The 10,000-nt window shown below is 38.6% G+C and overlaps 2 protein-coding genes across 5 annotated transcripts in view; both read left to right on the top strand.

Annotated features, from left to right (window-relative positions):
* Positions 1 to 3,685, top strand: part of nubp1 (nucleotide binding protein 1 (MinD homolog, E. coli)) — a 24,740-nt gene extending 21,055 nt beyond the window's left edge. Inside the window, exon 10 of the mRNA XM_062050499.1 lies at positions 3,235 to 3,685. Within this exon, the coding sequence (XP_061906483.1) occupies positions 3,235 to 3,287 (53 nt within the window). The 3' untranslated portion in view covers positions 3,288 to 3,685. The remainder of the gene's footprint in view (positions 1 to 3,234) is intronic.
* A 1,604-nt stretch (positions 3,686 to 5,289) lies between these two features.
* ciita (class II, major histocompatibility complex, transactivator) overlaps positions 5,290 to 10,000 on the top strand; it is a 53,908-nt gene continuing 49,197 nt past the window's right edge. For 2 of the 4 annotated variants that reach the window (XM_062050500.1, XM_062050501.1), the window contains exon 1: positions 5,291 to 5,384. The gene's annotated coding sequence lies outside the window, so the exon portion shown is untranslated. Of the gene's footprint in view, positions 5,385 to 9,977 lie in introns of those variants that run through there. The other 2 variants (XM_062050504.1, XM_062050503.1) reach the window with 2 other exon arrangements.

Genomic DNA, 10,000 nt, shown 5'->3' on the forward strand with positions numbered 1-10,000 from the left:
AGTTTTTGGAGCATCACATTTGTGGGGTCAATTAAACGCTCAAAATGGCCAGAAAAAGAGAACTTTCATCTGAAACTCGACAGTCTATTCTTGTTCTTAGAAATGAAGGCTATTCCACAAAATTGTTTGGGTGACCCCAAACTTTTGAACGGTAGTGTATGTGTATACATGTGTATATATATATATATATATATATATATATATATATATATATATATATATATATATATATATATATATATATATATATATATATATATATATATATATATATATATATATGTATATGTATGTATGTATGTATGTGTATATATATGTATGTATATATGTGTATACATGTGTATATATTTATATATATACAGTATATATATATATATATACATGTATATATATTTATATATATGTGTATGTGTATACATATGTGTATGTATATATATATATACATATGTATATGTGTGTGTGTTGTTGTGTTGATGTAGCTACTTTTGCCGTGTAGCTTGCTATAATTCTCTAGAGATAGCTTCCCCTATAGCTTAGCTACGGTACATTTAATTGAGAGTAACTAGTAGCTTAGATTATCACATTTTCCAAGTAGTTTGTCCATAACTAATTATCTGTTAGTGTACATCTTTACCTTATTTGCTATATTGCAAATATTTCATAAATGTGCACCTAATTCTACTTTTTGAATAAATCACAATTCTTATTTGTAACTATTAGTAATATAGAAGTTAATCAGAATTGTTTATGTATTTTATGGAGGAATGTAGTTAATCATAGAACTGGCATCCAATGTTACCAGAATCAGAATCAGAATAGTTTTTATTGCCATTGTTTGAGAACGGGTTCACAAACTAGGAATTTTTCTTAGTACAATCGTCCAACATAAAACACATATAACACAGAATAGGTAATAAAAAGAGCTGTAACTGAGCTATCAGATCTTGTTATTGTTCATGTGCCTGAAGGCCGAGGGGAAAAAACTGTTCAGGTGGCGGGAGGTGTGGGTCTGGATGGAGCGTAGTCTCCTGCCTGAGGGGAGAGAGGAGAATAGTTTGTGTCCAGGGTGAGAAGAGTCAGCTGTGATCCGACCCACACACCTCCTGGTCCTGGAAGAGAACGGGTCCTGGAGGGATGGGAGCTTGCAGCCAATCACCTTCTCAGCAGCACGTACGATGCGCTGCAGTCGATGCTTATCCTGGACTGTGGCGCCGGGGAACCACACGGTGATGGAGGAGGTGAGGATGGACTCGATGATGGCTGAGTAAAACTGCACCAGCATCTCGGTCGGCAACTTAAGTTTCCTCAGCTGCCGTAGGAAATACATCCTCTGCTGGGCCTTCTTGATGAGGGAGCTGATGGTCGGCTCCCACTTGAGGTCCTGGGTGATGGTGGTGCCCAAGAAACGGAAGGAGTCCACAATGGAGATGGGGTGGGAGAGTCAATCAGGGTGAGGGGGATGGTGGGGCTGTGACTTTCCTGAAGTCCATGATCATCTCCACTGTTTTCTGGGTGTTCAGCTCCAGGTTGTTGAGGCCGGTCCACCTCTCTCCTGTAGGCGGACTCGTTGCCATCCGAGATGAGCCCGATGAGGGTATTGTCGTCCGCAAACTTGAGCAGCTTTACGGACTTGTGACTGGAGGTGCAGCAGTTTGTATACAGGGGGAAAGTACACAGCCCTGAGGAGTACCAGTGTTCGTGGTTCGACTTTCCGAGACAATCTCCCCCAGGCGCACGTGCTGTCTTCGGTCTGTCAGGAAGTCATTGATCCAACTGCTGAGGGAGTCGGGCACGCTGAGCTGGTCGAGCTTGTCTCGAAGCAGTCCAGAGAGGATGGTGTTGAAGGCAGAGCTGAAGTCCACAAACAGGATCCTAGCGTAGGTTCCTGGGGAGTCCAGATGCTCCAGGATGAAGTGGAAGGCCAGGTTCACTGCATCATCCACAGACCTGTTGGCTCTGTAGGCGAACTGCAGTGGGTCCAGGAGGGGGGCGGTGATGTCCTTGAGGTGGGGCAAGACCAAGCGCTCAAAGGACTTCATGACCACAGATGTGAGCACCACCGGCCTGTAGTCATTTAGTCCTGTGATCCGTGCTTTCTTGGGGACAGGGACAATGGTGGAGGTCTTGAAGCAGGACGGCACGCGGCATAGCTCCAGAGAGGTGTTAAAAATGTCAGTGAAGACAGGAGCCAGCTGATCCGCGCAGTGTCTGAGGGTGGAGGGGGAGACACCATCCGGCCCAGGGGCCTTCCGCGTGTTCAGCTTCAAGAACTGCCGGCATACATCCTCCTCTCGGATGGAGAGGGCCTTTAAAGTCCTGTGATGTTCTTGGAGTCCTGCGATGTCATTGGAGTCCTTTAAATCCTTTAATGAAGTGCTGGCGTTGGTGGGCTGAAGGCCGTTCATGACGACAGTAATGTGTGTTGAGGCCCTGAGCGAGAGTCCGGTCATTCAGGGCCTGGGGGGTTTTGGGCTTATAGTTCGTAAGGGCCCTTAGCCCTCTCCAAACGGCCGCAGAATCATTGGAGCTGAACTGTTCCTGTAGACGGTTAGAGTACACAGATTTAGCTTTCTCCACTTCCCTGTTGAAGTGGTACTTCGCTTCTCTGTAGGTACTCCGGTCCCCGCTTCTCCACGCAGCCTCCTTCTTCTTGCGCAGCTGTCAGCTGTCTGTTACTTTTGAATCGAGAATCGATTCTAAGTCAAATCGTTACCCCTAAGAATAGAATTGATATCATGTGGTGCCCAAAGATTCACAGCCCGAATACTTACTGTCACCAAGTTTTGAGCAAATCAATGACTTGCAGTCCAGTAAAACGTTTAAATGTGTTCCTGAATTACATTCTGACGACAAAATTGCATTTGTGTCTAAATATTAAATTACATTTTAATTATGTAAACCAGTAATAACCTGTCATTAGTCATGATTAACCACAATTCCAAAGCCTGATTAATCTAATTAAACAATCACTTGACATCCCTAATATTACCAGTTAGCCGTGATAAACAAAGGGTGACAGTACTACTTTGTAATTTTTTTAAACAGATTCCAATGTCTCCTTATTTGACCAAATGATTTAAAAACGGCCCAACTCCAGCCAGATAGAAAGTGAAAGAAGAGAAGCAGATAAAAGTAGTTTTAATATAAAAAATAAATGCTGCTATGTTTTAATGAGTTCATTGAAAGATCAGACACAATGCAATCATCCTATGTCTCTCACCTTCCCTCCACCAGGTATCAGGGACCACTGTTCCAGACACACCACAGACCAGTCCAACACCGCCTGAACACACCGTTCCAACAACCGTGTCGGACCAAAACTAAGACAGCCCACTTTTTCATGAAAACTAAATACGCACATTCAGAACCATCCTGTAGCTATTTGGGAAGCACAATGTTGCCACATTCATGTTTGACAGTCAGGATGCCGCAGGTTTTATTTGAACGCATCACAGTCACTGGGGTGTTCTTTGGCAAACTTCAGACAAAATATGCCTCAAATTCAATTTAAATGTGATTAAAAGAGTATTAAATAGTTTTGTTTTTAGTACCTTTTTTTGTCTTTTTGTTTCTATAAACCTACAATAAAAATGATGCACTGTTCATATCTTTGTAAGGAGGTTCACTTCAAAATCAGCAGGGAATGATGTATTTTTAATTGGCATAATAAAAAAAATGGTAGCAATATTGTTGTTGAAATATCCATCCAAGTATTCACTATTTTTGAAAAAAAAATGCTTGAAGTGTAAGTACTAGGAAAAAAAATTAATATGCTCCTACATTTCAGCAACCATTTGTATTACAGTGTATCTAACACAGGGGTGCCCAAACTGTTTGCCAAATATATATATAAAAATATAAAGGTGCACCGGATTATAAAGCGCATTAAAGGAGTCTTTTTTTTTTTCTTTTTTCTAAATGTTAAAGACTTCCTTGTGGTCTACATAACATGTAATGGTGGTTCTTTGGTCAAAATTTTGCATATATGATGTTTTACAGATCATCTTCAAGTCACTTTCTGACAGTCGCTTCAGGATGCGCCATTTTGTGGGCGGTCTTATTTACGGGGCTCACCTTCGACAGCGTCTTCTCCCCGTCATCTTTGTTGTAGCGGTGTAGCGTGCAAGGACGGGAGTGGAAGAAGTGTCAAAAGATGGAGCTAAGTGTTTTAATGACATTCACACTTTACTTCAATCAATAACGGAACAGCATCTCCTCATCCGTGGCTCACTAGTGCAATAACACCGGAAATGTGTTCTGTGAAAAACCGTCCGACCGGAACTCTCTAACAACTAAAGTTCCTTGGGTGAAAAATGTAAACTCACTACACCGGTATGTTTTCGTGCTTTCAGGGCGAGTTTACTGACAGATATACGTAAGAACTGTACACTACTTTATATTAGAAATGGCAACAGCGGAGGATGAATGTCACATAACAAGAAAATAGAGAAAAAGAAGAAGCTTATCGACTACACGGACTAGAAAGGCGGATGCGTGCAAATTTTCAGGACTTATGCAGATCCCAAATACAGATCAGCAGGTACCAGAAGGTAAAAAAAAAGTTGCTTTTGCACAATATTGCGAAACAAAACGCCAGATAATGTCTTACCTTATACACAGACTATAATAATACTCGTATGTTGAAGCACAGTACAATCCATCAAGCGGTGCGGCTTCATAGCTTACCGAAGTCGTACTAAAACATTTTGATAGATTTTTGAGCGCCATGTGTAATGTTCTATATTTTCAATGGAACATATAAACTGTTGGTGTTGTTTACTTGAGTCATATTGCAGTATACACGTATCTCTTATGTTTGACTGCCATCTACTGGTCACACGTATCATTACACCATGTACCAAATAAAATAGCTTCGAGGTGGGTAAGCTCAACCAAAATTATTCTGTACATTAGGCACACTGGGTTATAAGGCGCACTGTCGAGTTTTGAGAGGGAAAAAAAGGATTTTAAGTGCGCCTTATAGTCCGGAAATACGGTAGTCAAGGTTTAGCAACATAATCACAAGCATTATTGTCATAAAAGCTGGCAACTCTACTATAATTCTCATGGTGGTGCCTGGCAAGGATCTGAGGTGTATGAGTGCTGTCACCACTGAGGAGCTACGGTTTGTGAAACGAAACCTGCACTGTGTCCTTGTGCAGCAAAGCATGAGCACCTGTCGTAGGAAAGTGCATGACCGTTTTTTTTTCCCCCAACATGACTGCCAGCCCAAGCATACCTCCATGTTTGCACATGTGAACCTGTTTTGAGCCCCTGCAGGGCATCTTCAAGCAGACGGATGATGTGCCGAGTCATCATGGAGAAAGTGGAAGAAGATTCCGAAACATGCAGTTCTGCTAAATTCTGTGCCCACGAGGATTAAGGTAGTGCCCACACTCCCTCGCCAACTATTTAGACCAGTGGTTCTCTAGCTTTTTTCACCAAGTAAAACACCTTGCTCTCCGAGAAGTAACACCATAATGACCAACATTTAAATACTGTAACATACTGGGCCCAAGTATTCATTAAAAACAAGGCAGAGATTTTACTTAACGAGTATGTGTAATATTTTTGGCCACTAACATTACACACAGTTTGAACAGTAACACTGTGTTTGAATATAGGAAAATAAAACACTGTACTGTAATCTTTGGTGTACCACTAGATGGCGCCCGCAGACCACTAGTGGTACACGTACCACAGTTTGACAATCATTGATTTAGTGCCCAAACCTTTTTCCACTGAGAGCCGCAGTATGACAAATCAAAGGATGTCAGGGCCATTTTGGTAGTACAATACGTGGACGTTATTTCAAAGAACTAGGAAATGCAATCTCAGTGGAAATTTTGTGTAAACCCTGAAGAGCCAAAGCCAAAATGCAATGCTAGCCGTTAACACGCTAGCTAGATAGTTTCAAGTAATTAAAAATATGAGCTAAATCACCTAAAACAATATACAGCATGCTAATGCTATTGCGCTAACAATAGCATATGTTTACTAGGGGTGCGAATTGATTCGATTCAATCTAATTCTGATTCCTGGGGTGACGATTCGATTCAGAACGAACTCTTCATTCAACACGATTCTCAATTCAAACCGATTCTCACAATGTATTATTTGGTTTAATAATTACAACAAAACTTTTATTTAAAACAGGTATCTTGTTGCATCGTCTTTTTAAAAATCGATTCTTTTAGAAAAAAAAAAGGAAACATTTAATCATTTTTTTAAAATGATGAATTGATTAAATAAGATTTGTGATTCGGTTATGAATCAATTTATTTTGTGCACCCCTAATGCTTACAGTTACCAAAATATATGACACTATACCTGTCTAAATAGATTTTTAAAAAGCTAGCATGCTAAAATGCTAACTGTAACATGTGTCAAGTACCAACGTATAATATTGTGAGGTGTATACCTGACAAATGTGTTTAAAATGCTAGAATGTTAACGTTAGCATCCATTAATTACCAAAATATGACTGAAGTGTATGCTTACAAAATTAGCTTGAAAAAAATAGCATGCTAAAATGCTGACTGTGACATGCGTCAAGTACCAACATATGCTACTGTGAGGTGTGTACCTTAAAAATGTGATTAAATGCTAGAATGCTAACATTAGCATCAGTCAAGTACCTAGATATGACTGCAGTGTATGCTTACAAAATTAGCTTGAAAAAAGCTAGCATGCTGTGTTTGCATGCTAAAATGCTAACTGTAACATGCGTCAAGTACCAACATATAATACTGTGAGGTGTGTACCTGAAAAATGTGTTTAAAATGCTAGAATGCTAATGTTAGCATCCATTAATTACCAAAATATGACTGAAGTGTATGCTTACAAAATTAGCTTGAAAAAAACTAGCATGCTAAAATGCTGACTGTAACAAGTGTCAAGTACCAACCTTTACTACTGTGAGGTATGTACCTGAAAAATGTGTTTAAAATGCTAGAATGTTAATGTTAGCATCCACTAATAACCAAAATATGACTGAGGTGTATTCTTACAAAATTAGCTTGAAAAAAGCTTGCATGTTAAAATGCTGACTGTAACGTGCGTCAAGTACCAACGTATACTACTGTGAGGTGTGTACCTGAAAAATGTGATTAAATGTTAGAATGCTAACATTAGCATCAGTCCAGTACTAAAATATGACTAAGATGTATGTTTACAAAATTAGCTTGAAAAAAGCTAGCATGCTGTGTTTGCATGCTAAAATGCTAACTGTAACATGCGTCAAATACCAACATATAATACTGTGAGGTGTGTACCTGAAAAATGTGTTTAAAATGCTAGAATGCTAATGTTAGCATCCATTAATTACCAAAATATGACTGAAGTGTATGCTTACAAAATTAGCTTGAAAAAAACTAGCATGCTAAAATGCTGACTGTAACAAGTGTCAAGTACCAACCTTTACTACTGTGAGGTATGTACCTGAAAAATGTGTTTAAAATGCTAGAATGTTAATGTTAGCATCCACTAATAACCAAAATATGACTGAGGTGTATGCTTACAAAATTAGCTTGAAAAAAGCTAGCATGTTAAAATGCTGACTGTAACGTGCGTCAAGTACCAACGTATACTACTGTGAGGTGTGTACCTGAAAAATGTGATTAAATGTTAGAATGCTAACATTAGCATCAGTCCAGTACTAAAATATGACTAAGATGTATGCTTACAAAATTAGCTTGAAAAAAGCTAGCATGCTATGTTGGCATGCTAAAATGCTAACTTAAACATGTGTCAAGTACCAACGAATATTACTGAGGTGTATACCTGAAAAATGTGTTTAAAATGCTAGAATGCTAACGTTAGCATCCATTAATTACCAAACTATGACTGAGGTGTATGCTTATAAAATTAGCTTGAAAAAAGCTAGCATGCTATGTTCACATGCTAAAATGCTAACTGTAACATGCGTCAAGTACCAACGTATAATACTGTGAGGTGTGTACCTGAAAAATGTGATTAAATGCTAGAATGCTAACATTAGCATCAGTCAAGTACCAACATATGACTGAGGTGTATGCTTACAAAATTAGCTTGAAAAAAGCTAGCATACCTACATTAGCATGCTAACATGTATCATTCTACAACTAAAATAGTTGATGCTGAGGTGTCCAGTATACCTGAAACATTAGCAAAACAGCTAGCATGCTGATAGTAGACGATCCACAGCAATACCTCAATGCTAACGAGGGGAAATTCCATTTCGACTATCGCTGGCATTGACATTAGGTAGGCTGACCATACGTCCTCTTTTCCCCGGACATGTCCTCTTTTGCGGGACTGTCCAGGCTGTCCGGGCGGGGTTTCTTAAATGCCTCAAATGTCCGGCATTTTGAGTTAGGGTTGCGTGTATTTTCAATGTACGTCCAGGGTTAAGAAGGGGTTAAACAAAACAAATTGTGGAGGCGTGCGCACACGCAGAAACATTCGTGAGGGAGGGGCAGAGACAGAGAGCAAGCGAGCTAGTGAGTGGAGAGACAGACATTAAAACCAGAAATGCCGAAACGTAAATGCAACTTCACGGCTGATTTGCGGAAAAAGTATTCGTGTTTTCGTCCTGGCCGTGACACATGGGAAGCAGAATGCACTGTGTGTAAAGCAGGAATGTATATATCTGTGGCAAATAAAGATCTACAAGCCCATATAGACACTACAAAGCACAAAATGGCTGTGCAGGGCGAGAGCTCGTCTGCTGTTTTTTGTTTAAATTTAATTAACTTGTTTTGAGGCATTATTTATGTTTAGATTATATACAAGAGGTTATTTTGAATATTTCTACCTCTGCACTTTTTTCCAAAACTGTGAATGTTACAGAATATATGTGTGACTTATTTTGTTATACTGTCAACCAGTGTTGGCGTTAACACACTTTTTGTGTCTTTTTAACGCATTGAAATCAGAAATGACGCAGATTTTTTTTATTTTACCATTTGCGGCCCACAGCTAATGTTTTAAAGGCCCACGGCACATTCTAAAAATACTATTAAAATAAACAAAAACATAACAAAAGTGAAATAAAAATGCTTACAGGTTAAATGTAATTTAGAAAAAGTTGCAATGTTGACTAATAAAACAAAGCTGTTTTTCTTTTCCTTTCAAACTGTTATTGCTCAAAATATAATATTGAATCAAAATCAATGTTATTATGAATTATTGACCTATCAAAGGTTGCGATTACTTCACATCAAATATTCCACTGTGAAAAATTATTTTGGTGGAAGATTTTGCATATTTTGTGTGTTTGCCATTTAAAACAGTTTTGTTTGACAAAAAAGGGCGGAAAACAAACAAACAAAAAAACAACATAAAAAAAACTAAAACATTTTGAAATGAGGAATAGATGTGAAGTTGATGTAGACTCCAGAGATTTAAGCGTTAAATATAAAATGTATGTATGCCCTGGCACACCATTATCATCATTTCATGACCCAAGCAAAAAACTTTTTACACTTTTATACTGAAATAAATACACCTACAACTTATTAAATAACAATATACAAAAAACTACCGTCAGCGGTAAAGTTTAGATCCATGAAGGAAAGAAGAAAGTGAATAAATGTTTATAACTGAATACATTTACATATGATTACACATTTGTTTTCTTTTGTATTATTTTTTAAAATGAATTAAGTAACGTTTATGACAACCTTTTTCTAAAACACAATATAGAATGTGAGATATAACAGGATAATGCATACATTTGTCATTTGTTTTCAAAACGCTTACAAAAAAGTGGGACCCCAAAAATTTACTGTGGGACCCCATTTTTATGACTTGATGGGGTCCCTGGGACCCCATTTTGAAAATTCCTAACGCCAACACTACTGTCAACAGAGGAGAAAAAATGCTTTATTTAAATAAATATATTATTTATAAAGCAAGTTCGAGTATCATTGGCAAATTTTCACCTAGTCCCGGCCTTGGCGTGCTGCCCGCCTTGGCACGCATATATGTGTCCTATTTTTGGGATTTCACAATATGGTCA

The sequence above is a fragment of the Entelurus aequoreus genome, linkage group LG06, assembly GCF_033978785.1.
Source record: "Entelurus aequoreus isolate RoL-2023_Sb linkage group LG06, RoL_Eaeq_v1.1, whole genome shotgun sequence".
In the NCBI taxonomy this organism is placed as follows: Eukaryota; Metazoa; Chordata; class Actinopteri; order Syngnathiformes; family Syngnathidae; genus Entelurus; species Entelurus aequoreus.